We start from the raw sequence: 16,623 nt of genomic DNA on the forward strand, positions 1-16,623 counted from the left end.
AATCCATCCACCTAAGTATGGTAACACAGAGCTATTTTTTTGTTGAGCTCTGGTTAGTTTTATTACTATTGTTAACTGAGAAACGTTACCTTCATTTCCTCAAGCTCTTTCAGTATGGTCATTTTTCGTAACTTAGAGATTTTCCGAATCTCCAATTATTTCATAAGCTAAATTCTCCACTCCAGTCATTCTTTGGTCAAACATTATGTTTATTATGTCAAGGTTCACGCTTATTATTTCCATTAAACTAAACAGGGACAGATGTGCAGGAAGGCTGGTGCATGCGCATGCACATTTTTAAAAGGTAATACAACCCTGAAGCATGGAGAAATTGGACAAAATGATTTGTCCAAGTGAGATCCAGTGAGAAAGCTACATATCAACAAAAGTCATCTTAACCTCCCTCACCACCATCAAATATAGTTGAGGTTTAGTGCAGACTAAAACATCAGGGGGCTATTTTAAAGCCTGAGCTGCAGGCACAGGCAATAATGACAATGACCTGATCTAAATTGAATTACCACTAAGAAGGCCATAGGGAAAGAGCAAGATACGGTGGATTAAAAAAAGTGCTTAGAAGTGCAGATCAGATTGTCAGTGCTCTTAATATTTAATATAACCATTCCCTGAGATCAAGGAGAAAAAATTAATAAATAAAACCTTGGGACATCACTAACAGAGCTGAGATGCAGGTTACTCATTGAGAACAGGAATCCTCTATTGTTATGTCTAAATGACTCAGTATCATTATGAGAACCTGTTTTTTTATTTTTTTAAATGTTTGTTTATTTTGAGACAGAGCATGAGCAGCAGGAGGGCAGAGAGAGAGGGAGACACAGAATCCAAAGCAGGCTTCAGGCTCTGAGCCGTCAGCACAGAGCCCGATGCGGGGCTTAAACCCGCAAACTGCAAGATCATGACCTGAGCCGATGTCGGACACTTAAATGACAGAGCCACCCAGCTGCCCCCATAATAGGAACTTTAAAAACAAGTATCAAAGTTCTACAAAGAAGGGAATATCTGACTCAACTATGGACTGGGCGTAAAAATAAAAATTTAGAGGCCAAAAACCAAAGACAGCAAGATTTAGAACTTAAATATTAAAACATCTTAGTTCTCAACAAGTCCTTATAATTCACTACAGAAATGGGAAATTTAAAAGATTTTCTCTGCATAAAAAGAATAAACATGGCTTCCCAGAGTGATTATTGCTTAGTTATTGTTCATTAATTATTAATGTTTTAAAAAAATTCATAGGACACTTAGGGATTTTAAAAAGTGTCTTATTTAGGGATGCCTGGTTAGGCATCTGTTGGTTAAGCATCTGGCTCTTGATTTCGGCTCAGGTCATGATCTCATGGTTCATGAGATTGAATCCCATGTCAGTCTCTGTGCTGGAGAGTCAGGCTCTCTGGAGCCTGCTTGGGATTCCCTCTCTCTGCCACTACCCCACTCATGCTCTCTCTCTCACTCTCTCTCTCTCTCGCGCGCGCTCTCTCTCTCTCTTAAACTAAATAAACGTTTTTTAAAAGTGTCTTACTACTTCTCCAAAGAGGACATCCAGATGGCCAAAAGACACATGAAACAATGCTCAACATCCTTCATCATCAGGGAAATACAAATCAAAATCACACTGAGATACCACCTCACGCTGTTCAGAGTGGCGAAAATTAACAAATCAGGAGACTATAGATGCTGGTGAAGATGTGGAGAAAGGGGCGCCCTCCTACACTGTTGCTGGGAATGTAAACCGGTGCAGCCCCTCTGGATAACAGTGTGGAGGTTCCTCAAAAAATTAACAATAGAACTCCCCTATGACCCAGCAATAGCCCTGCTAGGAATTTACCCAAGGGATACAGGAGTGCTGATGCATAGGGGCAAATGTACCCCAATGTTCATAGCAGCACTCTCCACAATAGCCAAAACATGGAAAGAGCCTAAGTGTCCATCATCGGATGAATGGATCAAGACAATGTGGTTTATCTATACGATGCAATACTACATGGCAATGAGAAAGAATGAAATCTGGCCATTTGCAGCAACGAGGATGGACCTTGAGCGTGTTATGCTGAGCGAAATAAGTCAGGCAGAGAAGGACAGATACCATATGTTTTCACTTATAAGTGAAAGAGGAGAAACTTAACAGAGGACCATGGGGGAGGAGATGAGGAGAAAATAGTTAGGGAGAGGGAGGGAGGCAAACCATGAGAGACTCTGGAATAATGAAAACAAACTGAGGGCTGATGGAGGTGGGGGTGAGGGGCAGGGGGGTGATGGGCATGGAGGAGGGCACTTGTGGGGATGAGCACTGTGTTATATGGAAACCAACTTGACAATAAAGTATAAAAGAAAAAAAAAGTGTCTTATTTAGCCACATTTGCCAAAGCAGATGTCAATAAAGGTTTGGACGTGATTGTATCTTATGTCATTAAGAGTTGAATGACTTTGCCACTAAATCTTATACATTACAGTTTCCATTCAATGAGCCCAATCTCATATTCTTTAGAGACTTGGTCTTTCATTCTCCAGTAAAGTAGAGGAAATTATTTTTTCATTACTATAATTCAACTGTTCATAAGAAGTTTTCTGCTGAATTTAAATTGTAGTGGCTATAAGGTGCCTGGGTGGCTCAGTCAGTTAAGCGTCCGACTTTGGCTCAGGTCATGATCTCACAGTTTGTGAGTTCTAGGCCCGCATCAAGCTCTGTGCTGACAGCTCAGAGCCTGGAGCCTGCTTTGGATTCTGTCTCTCCCTCTCTCTCTGCCCCTTTCCCCACTCACACTCTGTCTCTCTCTCTCTTTCTCTCAAAAATAAATACAGATTAAAAAATGTTTTTATTGTAGTAGCTATAATTAACTGATGAAAGTTTAGATACATATTTAAATTACTTCTGTCTACCGTCATTGTTGAGGTCTATGAATCAGAACTAGCATTTAATGACAAAACCTGCTAAATGTCAGCAGTTGATTTTTTCAGGCCAACAATTGAAAACGATTGCAATAATTGCAATAAATAGCTATAGGCTAAGCTATATTTCAACAAGTAGAGCAATTCAAATATGTGAAGAATAAGACAATATCAAGTATTCACGAGCCACTCTTCTACATTATGGAATTGTGGTCAACAATTTAGTCCCCTTACAGTTAGGATTAATTCATGACTGTACAAATGAAAGCTAGAGTTCCAGCCTAACACTCTAGTATAAGATTCTGTTCATTTTCACTGAAACAGTAACTTTAAATACTAGGGCCATAGAGGGTAAACAAGTAAACATAAATTTCATCAGAAACTTAAGGTTAGAGTTATGACTTTATTTTTTTTATTAAAAAAATTTTTTTTTACATTTATTTATTTTTAGAGACAGAGCACGAGTGGGGAAGGGTCAGAGAGAGAGGGAGACACAGAATCTGAAGCAGGCTCCAGGCCCTGAGCTGTCAGCACAGAGCCCGACGCGGGGCTCGAACCTACAACCATGAGATCATGACCTGAGCCGAAGTCAGACGCTTAACCGACTGAGCCACCCAGGCGTCCCTGGAGTTATGACTTTAATGCACTTAACCACTTCAATCAAATACACACAAAGGTACTTAATGGTTTTTGAAGAAGAGTATGCAGATTTCATCAAATTCTAAATAGAAAGCACCATATAAGAAAATCAGAGACTAGAAAATTAACTCAACATATTGTGTGTATGTGTGTGTGTACACAAATGTTGCTTTCAAAAAATTCCCAGAAAAAAAGAATAGCATCTCCCATTCCTATGTATTCTTAGATGATTGTTTAATAGTGAAGTCAGTTTACATTTGAAGACATTTTGAATAATCCTCTTACAAACCAATTCAAACAATGTGGCCCAAGTTTACCTCCTCAGTTATTTATCCATCAATCTCTTTTAAGTGTTTCCTTCCCTAACACAGCTGTAGTTCAAGAGGTGGCCAGAAGCTGGCCTCCATGTCAGTGGATTTTCATGAAAGCCCAGATTTCTTTTTGCAAACTTTTTAAAGGTTGTATGAAAAATAACTTTTTCATAACTTAAGAGCTTATAAAAAGCTTTTAAAAGGATCCAAAAGAAACACATTTTCTCTTAAAAATAAAAACCAAACAAAAGGAAGCCACACACATTGAAAAGTTGTTCTCGGCAAAACATTCTGTTCAGCAGATCTGAAATGTCGCCAAAGGGACCAAGAACCACTCGGTCTGGAATCAACAGTTGAGAACGCAGAACAGGCTGGTTCAAGGCCAGCAGTGACAGCCATGAGGAGATCTTTCTTACAAACTGTGAGATCATGACCTGAGCCGAAATCAAGAGCTGGACACCTAACTGACTGAGCCACCCAGGTGCCCCCGTTCATCTTTATCAAACTAATTCCCCTTTTGAGTTTCTCTGCCTCTGTTAACATCACTCCCACTGTTCACCAAGAATTAAACCACAGGCACAATCAGGGACTCCTGGTGCCCTCCATCAGTCATGTTCGCTTGGTTCATGTGGTCCAGATCCCATTTTTCAAAGATGGCCACTACAATATCCCACATGTATTTCCAGTGGGAAATACATTGCCACTTCACCATTGAACAAATAGTAGAGTCTAATTCCTCTCTGCATGAATCTGGACTAGCCTTAAGACTCACTTATAACCAAAAGAATGTGACTGAAGCAGGGCTAGGAGACTTCTGAGGCTAGGTCAGAAAAGACCATGTAGCCTCTGCATGGTTCTCTTGGAACTCTTCCTGAGGGAAACCAGCTACCATATATGAAAGTCAACTACCTTAATAACACCATGCTCAGAGACCACATGTAGTCCCAACCTGGCCCAATCTTCCAGCTCTCCCACCGAGGTGACATAAATGTAAATAAAGCTATCCCAGATCCTCCTGATCAGTTCATCTGCAGTTCAATGCCACTAACTGAACTCAGTAAATACACTGAGAAGAATCACCCAGGTAAGCCTTGCCCTAATCCTTGACCACAAAATCATGAAACATATAAACATATTACACAAATATAACAAAATCCACAGCTTCCTTCTAAGCATTCAATACATCATGTGTGGAGTTGTTACGAAGTGGGGCTGAATGCTAACTGACATTCCAATTCTTTCCTTCCATTCGCAGGGTCATCGTCATAGAGGAAGCTCTCATCACCTTAGAACTAGATCATTATAACTGGTTCTGGGCCCTCCTTGCTATAATCTGTCATTACAGATCCATCTAACTTAACAGTTCCAACCAGAAAAACACTTTTACACACCAACACCAACATCAATCTCACTGATGTTTTGATGTTTCCATTTGTAGAAAGTTATATAACGCTGTTGATCCCTACAACAGCCAGAGATACCTCAATAGGGCGAATATTCTTTTTCTTACTTTAGAGATAAAGAGATCAGAGCTAAGGAGATTAACTTTTCTACAATCTCACTCCCAATAAATGGAATGGATACAAAGAGAACTAAGAGCCTGTGTCAAAATTAACTGCCATGTCTCTGTTCCGTGATGCCTCCTATACTCTATTCCAGATAAAAAAAATATAAATATTCAATGCCTTTCTCCATCCCAACTACAACAAAACTACTTTTTAAATATCCGTAATATGGTCTCAATCTACCCAGGTGTTCAGTACTGCCTAACACCACCACCACCACTACAAGAATGGCTTATTCACCTAACAATATGTCATGCTGGATTCTAGCCTCTGAATATCTGCTCACAAAGTTTCCTCCTTTCTCCTGCTGTCTCCTTAACCTGCCCTCCTGCATTAGCAGAAAATCTACTTCCTCCATGAAGTCCTACTAGCCTATTGTGGTTACCTTCTTTCTGCTAGTCCTACGTCATTCGTAAATTTCACTCATATTTTGACAATTACACCGGATTGTTTATCTTGTTCAAATGTGTTGGCCTCGCTTTCCAGGCAGGTATTCAGCTAACACATCCATACATAAAGTGATGTTGGGTGCTTACAGCCCATGTCTATGAGGACCAGTCAGTGCCCATGAAATACCATCTGTTAAATATTTCACATTTCATCCCTGCTTATTTCATAAACAATAAGCTCTTTAAGAACAGGACCCTTGTCTTATAAAGAAGTATTATATCCTCCAAACCCAACACACTACCAAGCACACAACTAGGGTTCAATACATATTTGATAATGATTTGAAGGGACTGAAGCGTGTTTGGAGAAAAAAAATATCCCTAAAGTCATGTCTACACTGGAAAGAAAGAGTTGAAAAGAGATTAAAATATTTTCAAGATCAGCATTTTAATGTCAGGGACGTCCTATACTGTGTCATTTAAAGATACTCTGCAGCCCATAACTGCAAAATGTTCTATAAATGTTTTTTACCAGGAGTGTGAAAAAAATGCTTCAAAAATATTCGAGGAGATGTCTTACTAGCCCAAAATAAAATGTTTGCTGAGGTTACAAGACTGGCAGAACTCTGCTTCATTTCAAAAAGTTTCCAGGCACTGGAAATGTTTTCCTGGAAAATACTACCTTTTATTTAGAGGACACTTGCCATGAACACTTAGTCATTAAGTAATTTAAGGTTTCCTCACAAGTTCTTTAGAGGAAATCTATTATATGAATGAATGAAATTATCAGCACCTTTAATGTCAAAAAAACACATTTGGCTACATACATGAAATCTACCTAAGTATTTTTCCAGGTAAGGGGGAAAAAACATTTGATACTTTTTGGTCTTTTGACTGTTCTTTAAAATTTTTCTATAACATAAAATTATAAAGAAAAACACAAAATCCGTATGTGTTTCTCTGTAATATACACAAATCCAAAAACCTGGAAGCTTATTTTATTCCAAATGCCAGGTAATTTTCAAACAGACAAAACAGTCATTGCATTCAATGAAAAGAAATGGTAACTTCAAAGCTATTTTTAGCAAAATCTCGGAGTTTGCTTCCAATCACCTTTCAATGGGAGAGGAACTTGGTTTGGACATTTCACTCAATCATCTGCAGTAAATCATACAATGAAACCTAAGAAAACAACTTCTTCTAAGAGTCTGAAGCCAACTAAGTCTTATTCTTTTAAACCTCAAAAGACACAGGTAAATTTGACTTCGAGCACATGGTTTGTACATTTAGTCTTTTAAAAATGTACACAAAAGGATATTTGTTTTGTTTACCTGTTTAGTATTTCGGTGAGTTTCACAAAGCCAGTGTAAGCCAGTTCAAACGCTCCTCTGTGCCTGGACTGTAAGAGGTGTTGTTTAAAGTAATCTCCTATTTCTTTTACCTTTAAAGCAAAATGAAAAATAAATGTATATGTCTGATATATTTACAGATATATTTATATCAGTAATATCATTTGGAACTCAGGACTAGTTCTCTAACCATTTAACACTTACTTACTCTGTGACAAGCAGTGTTTTAAATGTTTTTATAATATCACATTTAATCTTCACAGTAATTCCATGGAATAAGTACTATTATTATCTCTACTTTTCATTGGGGGGGGAGGCCCAGAAAGGCCAAATAACTTACCCAAGGTCACACAGCAAGTAAGTAGTAGAGCCAGTACATAAGGCCAGGCTGTCTGGCTCTAGCTGGTGTCTCGAACTGTTACGCGAGAACTGCCTCCCTCCACCAGCTGCATGGACCTTCCCTGTTAGATCCTATCACTCAACACCAACAGCAAAGCACACAGCGCAACAACCCTCACACATAGCAGCCGAGTGTGGTTAAAATATTCATAAAATAATTTTTAATGTTTATTTTTGAGAAAGAGAGAGAGCATGGGCAGGGGAGGGACAGAGAGAGATGAGACACAGAATCTGAAGCAGGCTCCAGGCGGGGCTCGAACCCACGAACCGTGAGATCATGACCTGAGCCAAAGTCCGACGCTTAACCAACAACAGCCCCCCATTTTTCAGTGTGCAGCTCTGTGGCACTCAGTACATTCACAGTGTTATGCAGCCATCGGCACCATCCATGTACAGAACTTTTTCATCTTCCCCAGCTGCAACTCTGATCCATTAAGCAATAACTTCCAAAAATTACCTTTGGAGATAGACACTTGTTAATGGCAATGCAAGATTTGTGCAAAGGGACTCCTGAAAACTGAAAACTGACAGGCCTGAGTCAGAAGCAAGGAATTTTCCAGAATGCTGCCTAATCGCTTTCCTACATGTTGCAAGTTGAGACAAATAACAAATATGACAGTTTATTTTAAAGAAGACATGACTAACAATTAGTTGTTGATGAGGTTTTGTGCAGAATTAACTATTAAATGAGCTAATTGTACTTTTATACCAGTAAGATTTGGCGGCTATAGACTTTAGAAAAACCCAAATTTTGTATAAAGCTCAGAACCAAAACTGTAGTTGGCTCTCTCTTTTTTCTTTTTCTTCAATTTTTTTGGGCAAAGGGTGTGGGAGTGGGGGGTAGAGGGAGAGGGAGGCAGAGAATCCCAAGCAGGCTCCACGCAACCAGCGTGCAGAGTGTTACGTGGGGCTCAGATCCACAAAACCATTGAGATCGTGACCTGAGCCGAAAATCAAGAGTCAGACAATCAACTGACTGAGTCACCCAGGTGCCCCTGTAATTGGCTCTCTTGACCCAAGTCTCCGCAGCAGGTCACAGAATGGTGAAAAGGCAAGATATCCCAAGATAGCTCAGATACACTTACCACCAGAGACACCTTCTGCCTCTGCACAAAGACTCTGTTAGTGCTCTGCACACATCAGAGATAAGAAACAGTGCAAGGTGTAGTGAAACACGTGGCCATGGGCAAGGGTCTCAGTGGCCTCATCTGTAAACTGGGAACAGCAGTGCCACTATATGCAAAGCTGCATATTAAAATGAGTTAGTAAACTTAGAAGTTCAGAACAGGCCCATAACCTATAATCCAATTCAGTTCTGGGTTTCCAAATCGAGGAAAAGTAAAGACATTACTCCCTACTCAAAGTATATCTGATTACAGACAACAAGCAATACATTTAGAGAAGTAAGAATCAGATATAAAACAACAAAGAACCAGAGGAGCAGTTAGTAATAGTATATTTAAAAGTCTAACACTTAACTATCACAAAGAATGACAGGTCATATTCTTCAGCTCAAGTTTTCAGGTAAAGATCTGATGATACTCCTAATTTTTAAGTATTATTTTGTAAGACCCACATACTACTAGCTATCAAAAGCTACAGTCAAGGTAAGCTTTCTCATTTTCTCTTCAACACAGTAATTTCAGAGCAGATTTTCATCAGAATTATCAATTAATTCTGTTAATTCTGTCAATCAATTATCAGATAACCTTAAATCTGAATTCAACCCCCAAGATAGATCTAAAGCTCAATAATCCTACAAAATGGGGACCAGAAGAAATTCCAGTTAGCTAAGTTGTTATAGCTGTCATTTCTATTATTAGAGAAATATAAGATTTCTAAGAAGGTGTTTTGAGCCACAGAAAATAAATCAGGAAGTCATAAAGATGGGGTCTGAGCTCCTTAGCTTTTTTTTCTAAAGTGTTACAGACAATAAAACATTCTTCAGGAAAAGACAAATGTTAACTATTAAAGTGCTATTCTGTGAACTTACGATGGTTCACCATCTAGTTCTTAGGCAAAGATTTTATTTTCATTGCTTCCTTTTTCTTAACTCTGTTTAACAGGGCCTAAACCGAAAAGCATATAATAAAGGCAAAGACCTCATGGGGTGCCTGGGTGGCTCAGTCGGTTGAGCATCCAACTTCGGCTCAGGTCAGGATCTCCCGGTTCGTGGTTCAAGCCCAGCATCGGGCTCTGTGCTGACAGCCAGCTCAGAGCCTGCAGCCTGTTTCAGATTCTGTGTCTCCCTCTCTCCCTGACCTTCCCCTGCTCACGCTGTCTCTCTGTCTCAGAAATAAATAAAACATTGAAAAAAAATTTTTTAAATAAAAAAATTTTTAAAAAATAAAATCAAAGACTTCAGAAGCGTGACCAGTAGATGTTCTTCTCGAGGGTGGACCTTGATTTTAAGTAATCCTGGCCTCAGGAAACCGAATGAGGTTCTCAGGACACAAGTGAGAAGTAGACAGTTTTTCCCTCCTTTTATATTGAACGTAATCTCCCAACAAACCCACCTAAGTAATACTGTGACTTTGCACCATTGAAGAAAGTATACAACGTCTGTTAATCAGACAGTCAATATTTCTGAAGCACCGAGCCAAATGCTTAGTAGCCTAGTGCTAGGGTAGACAAGGAAGAACAAAACAAAACATCTGTCCTCAAGAGGCTTTCAGTTCAGAGAAAACCAATATGCTGAGTGGTATCCATTAGATGCCTAACAGCTCCAAGATCCTTCTGCCCTGGAATAAATTATCACAAGAAGCTTTGTGTTCAGACCTTGAACTACATATATTTGGGTGTATCAAAATGGAAGAGGGTAACTAACATGAGAAGAGGCTGGGTGGCTAGAAGGAACACATTTATTACATACTTGTTTGGTACCCACCAGACACTTTACTGGATCTTCCTATATGAATGAACACAGGTTATATAAGAGAAGGTTAGAAGACCTGGCTTGAATGACCTTAAGGTTTCATTCTAGGAAACAGTGAAAGACAAGGTTGCAAGTAGGGGATGGACCCCATTACCAAGGGTGGGCGGAGTCAGCAAGGCAGTGTGGTCTGTGAGTAGCTGGACAGGGAAAAGGGCCATGCTCATACCTCCCACTGGATAAGCAGATGACAGGCATAGATTTGACCCAAACAGCTTAGAAAATTAACGACAGGAGGCAGAATCAGAAATGGAATTTTTAAATTTATTTTAAAAATGAAAATCTCCTCTCAAAACTCCAACCCAACTGCCTTTTTATTAGATGTGGTTAAGGTCCTATCTTAAGTTGACAAAAACACGGATGATTTACTCACAAAGTATTTCGTAATGAATAACATACATCTCAAGATTTCTGAAAGGGAATTAAGGTAAGAATGCAAAAAAAAAAAAAAAGGCACTGATTTCTATTCTTAAATTCTAGTCACCATCTTTTTACGTTTAATAGATCCTGGTTCTAAATTTTCACAAAACGTATTTCTATAGGCCAATTAACACGCTTTCTGGATTTACAGGGTATAAATTTCCATGGGGGGAAAACAGCTACATGCCATGTCTCTAGCATCTATAATTTACCGGTAGGCTCATTAGGGGAGCTAAGTGCACATCTAGAGTCTAAAACCCACACAGGACAAATTTAAATACATTTTTAAACATTTGTCCTTTATCCATAGAGGGAAACACAGCTGAAAAATCAAGGCTAATTCCACCCATTATAACACGAATAAACCCAAGGGGATGTAAGTGTTGGCGGAACATTTCTACAGAAAGCATACGTAGTGTGGCGGTTAAGCTCTGATACTCTGGGGCTGGGAGGTCTGAGCTCAGGAACCCTACTCAGCGCCTTACTAATATAAGCTAACTAAGTTTATTTTCTTATATTATATTACTTATCTGGGAAGTGGAGATAAAACTAGAACTTACTTCATAGGATTGTTCTGAGAAATAAGTAAGATTACACATAAGCATTTTGCAGAGGACCTGGCAGAGTAGCAAACACTAAGTGTCCGTTTTTGTTTTTATTTTGTGTCATCAAGTAGTGAGACTTGATCCCCTCATTTAAATTTTGACTTTAGGACACAACCACTTCTTACAACCTTGGGAATGTCACTAATTCCTCTTCGTTTAAATAGAACGGTTTGTAAAAGTTTACACCTGAGAAGGATAATTAATGGTTTAAACTGTACGTTCTCTCCTAGGGGGATTTCTTACTAAAACTGGGGGCCCTTCAGAGCCCAAATGTTGCCCTCCTACATAAGAACAACAAAGATCATATTTTTCGGTATTTAGCCATCTTCTTACCAGCCGTTTATTCTTTGCTTTCTAGCAAATTCTTAACCACGTGCCATTTTAACTGGTGTCCTTTAGTCTAGCTTTCTACAAATGTTTATCTTGTATCCCCTATTACATTTCTAAGCCCTTCGAAGCCAGAGAACCACGTATTATATTTCTTTATGTTCCCACAACACCCCTGTCATATGGCAGTCAATAAACAGGTGACTAAAAAGATGAGTTTAATTCCATTTCACAGCTCAAAAATGGAAACCTGCATTCAATGCGTGCTTATTCATAATTTCTAAAAAATAAACTCTGGCAAAACACAAAAGGCAATTAATTTCTTTACAACTTATGGATGCCAATAAACATGTATCTGTAGACCACTACGGGAAACCTAAAACAGTAACAAAAGACACTGAGAAAATGTGTAAACCCAACAAGCCACGTACATCAAGAACATTACAACAGAGTCTCAAGTAGGGATTTAGAAAAAATACCTAATTTCGAATCGTTGGTAATGGTTTTTAGTCATGTGATTTCTGGGGCAGTAATTACTAGGAAGGGGCAGACAGATAGGAAAAATTTACCCCATATTAGAGAAAATACATACACATATGAATTGATACCCCAGATAGAAGAAACTGTTCACAAAAAATCGGTAGGCACTGGGTATCCCACAACCCTCAGAAAGACGACCAACAAAATGGATCAAGAAAAGCTCTGCTGCAGCAAAACACCCCGCCCGAAACCTAGACACACACCAGCCAGGAAGTGGTGAGATAAGGTTGCGTGGACCGCCCACTCTTTAAGGGTCTCTTACATCCCTCAAAGTTGGTTTTATCTCTGCCTCTTGTACAGGGACATTATGAAAGAACCTTTCATTAGGTGATCACCTTGCAGGAGGAGAGTCAGACGTGCCTCTGAATGAACACATTTTCCTCTTGCCGAAGCCGTGGAGGACACGCTGCTTCACAAGAAGTGACTTAGGGAAATGAATCATTTGCTAAAAAGTTCAGTAGCGAGTTGCCTTACTGTCCTGTTGCTTGTGAACGTCTGGCTGGGTATGGGAAGTAGGGAAAATCCAATTTAAAGAAAAATCAAACGAGCAGCTCAGAACAAAGGCAGCAGTGTGCCGGGTCTGGACACGGGCTGGAAGGGAGAACTGGGGTCCGGTCCTGCAGCTGCCACAAACCAGCTCTGTGATCTTGGGCACACCAGGTAACATCCAAGGGCTTCAGTTTCCCCTTGTAGGAGAGGGCTAGATCCTATCATTCCTGTGACCCTTCCAGCTCCAACGGTCTGTGTATACAGCACTGAAAACCCACAGGCACCAGACCTTCTCGTAGGTAAGGCAGCAAATGGTAATCTTCAAACCATATCTCGCTGCCTGCAGGCTGGTCAGAAACCACCCCCCTCGGGTATGCAGGATTCAAGTGGTCACCCCTTCAACAAACGGCCCTAAAACCAGAATGGGATTAAAGGAATCACAAATCTGAGACATCGAATTTTACATTAGAATAGAACCAGACTACTTTTACACGAGTGAAGGGCGAATGGAGAGTAAAAGAAGCATCGGGCTGAGCACCAGTGTTTTAGGCTGTATGAAAGAGCCTCCATCCACTGAGAGAAAAGCAGAGCACAGTTCTTATAGTTCTTGAGAGTAAGAAATCCACATCCAGGATTCTCCCCAACAAGTGATGTCTGCCTACAAGTCATTTGACTGCCTCTACCTGTGCAGGTCTGTTATGCATGCCCTCACTTCGGGTACTGACTCTTAAATTCTTACTTTTGCTGCTAGGTGCACAAAAAGATGTAGTAAGGGTGACTGTGCCCTTGGGAGGGAAGTGAACCTCAGACATGGCCCAGCCACTTCAATATAAATTATACCCTCTCTGTCACATGTGTATTTTTAATGCTTAGAGGTTTTAAGCACATGGAAGTATTTCTATTTAAAAGAATTTCATGGAGCAAAATTCTATGGTTAAAAGTAGTAATCCTCTAAGCAATATGAATAACGCTAATTTCTTGATGACTTTGATTTTTGCTGACAAAGGCTCCTAAATGGAGGCGTTTCTTTAGTTAAAAGGCAGCATGATCAAGAATAGAGTCCTTCTGTCAAGGTCAGAGCAGTGGTATCACGGACATTCTTGACTGCTCATTCAGTTGTTAATTTCCTCTCAAGCCAAAAATGGTATGTCACCATGTGAATAGCGACACGGAAAAATGGCTGAATCTCATCAGAACAGAATTTAGTATTTTATAGAAAAACAAGATTCTATTTTGTATTCAAGAAAACAGCCATTAGAAGAATTCTTTGCTTTGTGGGAATCTCTCTGCTATTGTTGCTGTTGCTTTGTCTTTTTTTCTTTTTTTACAAACATCTCTTCTAGTTTATATTAATTCTCAGTCCCAACATGGTTATCCCACATAAATTAAATTTAAAATATTTGGGTGCTATGTGAAGTGTCAAGGCCAGATGGCTTTCACAGAAAGCTTTCAGGTCTTTCTCAACTACAGTAAAAGCAAAATATGCTTCCCTTAATTTTTTTAAGCGTATTTATTTATTGGGGGAAAGAGGGAGAGAGCGAGCCAGGGAAGGCCGGAGAGAGGGAGGGAGAGAGAGACTCCCACGCGGGTTCTGAACTGCCAGTGCAGAGTCTGACATGGGGTCCAAACTCACAAACCAGGAGATCATGCCCTGAGTTGAAATCAAGAGTTGGACGCTTAACCGACTGAGCCACCCCGTTGGTTTTTTTAAAACACCACCCAACACACCCCAAAGAACTAGACGTTTTAACTTGTCCTTGAAAAGAGGAGTTGAACAGGAAAGAGACTCTAGCACATGTTTACTTCTGAGTAAGACGGTGCACATCAGTGAAGTAATCATTAATCATAGCTGGATTCCTCCACGAAGATGTTGGCATTGGCACTGCAGCTGGTCACCAGCAATGACTGCAAGTAACTCTAGAACACTGATGCCTATTTGATTTGGAAGAGAATAAGGAACACAATGATGCTGGCGGTGTACCATTCCCTTCACCATTCTCCACCTCAGGGCCTTGCAACATCACAGGACCAGCTGTTGACCATATGCAAGTGCATGGCCACAGAGAGTGTGTGAATAAAAATATCAGCATTATTTCCATGGAACTAGTCACATGGTTATTACAGAAATAATCAGCATTCAGTGTACTACGATATTTGTTTTGTTCTTGAATGTTGTAACACCCTCAGGGAAAAATTAATCTTTATTTGATAAAGGGTACGAATGAAAGTACGTGTTGCCTCGCTGGAAATGGTGGGAAAGAGATTTGCTGAAACCATGTGGAAAGGAAGAGGGAATCAATTAAAAACAGAAATCTAATAAATCTAAAATATTTCCAAATAAAATGCTTGTGGTAAGCTAATTTCTTGTAAACACTGCACTCAAGTCACTTGAATAGTCCCAGATGGTGACCTGACTTTGTGGTCTTAAAATAAAAGTCAGCCAAAAAACCCAAGTGACTACAATTTTATTATCAATGTAGTGAGAAGCAAGAGAACCATAAGCAACCAATATAGTACTTTTTTCCCTTTGCAAAATATCTTTTAAGTTTACTTATTTATTTTGAGAGAGTGAGAGAGAGAAAGAGAGAAAGCCAGTGGGGTAGGGGCAGAGAGAGACAGACAGAAAGAATCCCAAGCAGGCTCCACACTAACAGCGAACTGTGAGATCATGACCTGAGCTGAAGCCAAGAGTCACTCAACCAACTGAGCCACCCAGGTGTGCATGCCATTTTCCTTTAAGAAATTTAAGAGGTTTGGGGCACCTGGGTGGCTCAGTCAGTTGAGCATCCAACTTCAGGTCAGGTCATGATCTCACAGTTCATGGGTTGGAGCCCCGCATCGGGCTCTGTGCTGACTCAGAGCCTGCTTCAAATTCTGTCTCCCTCTCTCTCTGCCCCTCTCCCACTCACACTCTTGTCTCTCTCTCTCAAAAATAAATAAACACTAAAAAAACAACTTTAAGAAACTTAAGAGATTTGTGGAGTTTTGCTAAACAGACAATTTCATTTAAATTTACAATTTAAATTTTACGTGGTAAATGGAGAAATAAATATTAAAATGATAATTTGAAGATAGAAGGTAAAATCAACAGTTACTTAGAACTCAGAAAAATAAAAATTTCTAAAACTGCCATCGTTTGGAAATGTACTACAAGGCCTAATTTCTATACTCCCGTGACTTTTCTTCAGTTGACATTTGGTTGTGATTTTATTCAAGAAAAATTCAAAACTCATTTGTTTTCGAGGTGAGTTCTACGACCAGAAATTAAATCAGGTGGAATCAACATATGCCTACCTGTTCCACTGTCAATAATCTGCTGGAAGGTTCTGGCATGGACTGCCTGGGGAGAAGCTGGCACAGTGTGCCTAAAAGTAAGGCGACTTCCTTCATACTTCGCCAACAACACACCAGCACCATCTGAGCAGTTACATCACATGTTTTCCTTTCTTTACCTTAAAAAGAAAAAAAAATCTATTGCAACACTAGACACTGGATTACTCACATACCAGGTTTCTTAGAATGAGTTTATTCACAATTTCCCCAAGAATAATCTGCTTGAGCAAATCAACTGTTATATTTAGTCACGAGAGAACAACTAACATTTGTGGAGCATGGGCTCTAAGTAGGAGCCATGCTAAGTATTTTTTAATTACACTATTTGCAAAAAAAATCTTGAAATAAAACACAACACCATTTCAAAACTTAGTCTAACTTTCAGAAATTAATGAAACAAACTCACTCTGCCTCATGG

The 16,623-nt window shown here is 39.6% G+C and overlaps 1 protein-coding gene across 2 annotated transcripts in view; it reads right to left on the bottom strand.

Annotated features, from left to right (window-relative positions):
• The window catches only part of THADA (THADA armadillo repeat containing), a 319,402-nt gene that overhangs the window by 252,714 nt on the left and 50,065 nt on the right, over positions 1-16,623 (bottom strand). For both annotated transcript variants that reach the window (XM_077749153.1, XM_077749152.1), the window contains exons 21-22: positions 16,167-16,324; positions 7,143-7,252 (exon numbers count right to left, since the gene is read on the bottom strand). In XM_077749153.1, coding sequence (XP_077605279.1) covers positions 7,143-7,252; positions 16,167-16,324 — 268 coding nt within the window. The remainder of the gene's footprint in view (positions 1-7,142; positions 7,253-16,166; positions 16,325-16,623) is intronic.

Source organism: Crocuta crocuta, unplaced genomic scaffold (assembly GCF_008692635.1).
Source record: "Crocuta crocuta isolate KB4526 unplaced genomic scaffold, BGI_CrCroc_1.0 scaffold118, whole genome shotgun sequence".
NCBI classification, from domain to species: Eukaryota; Metazoa; Chordata; class Mammalia; order Carnivora; family Hyaenidae; genus Crocuta; species Crocuta crocuta.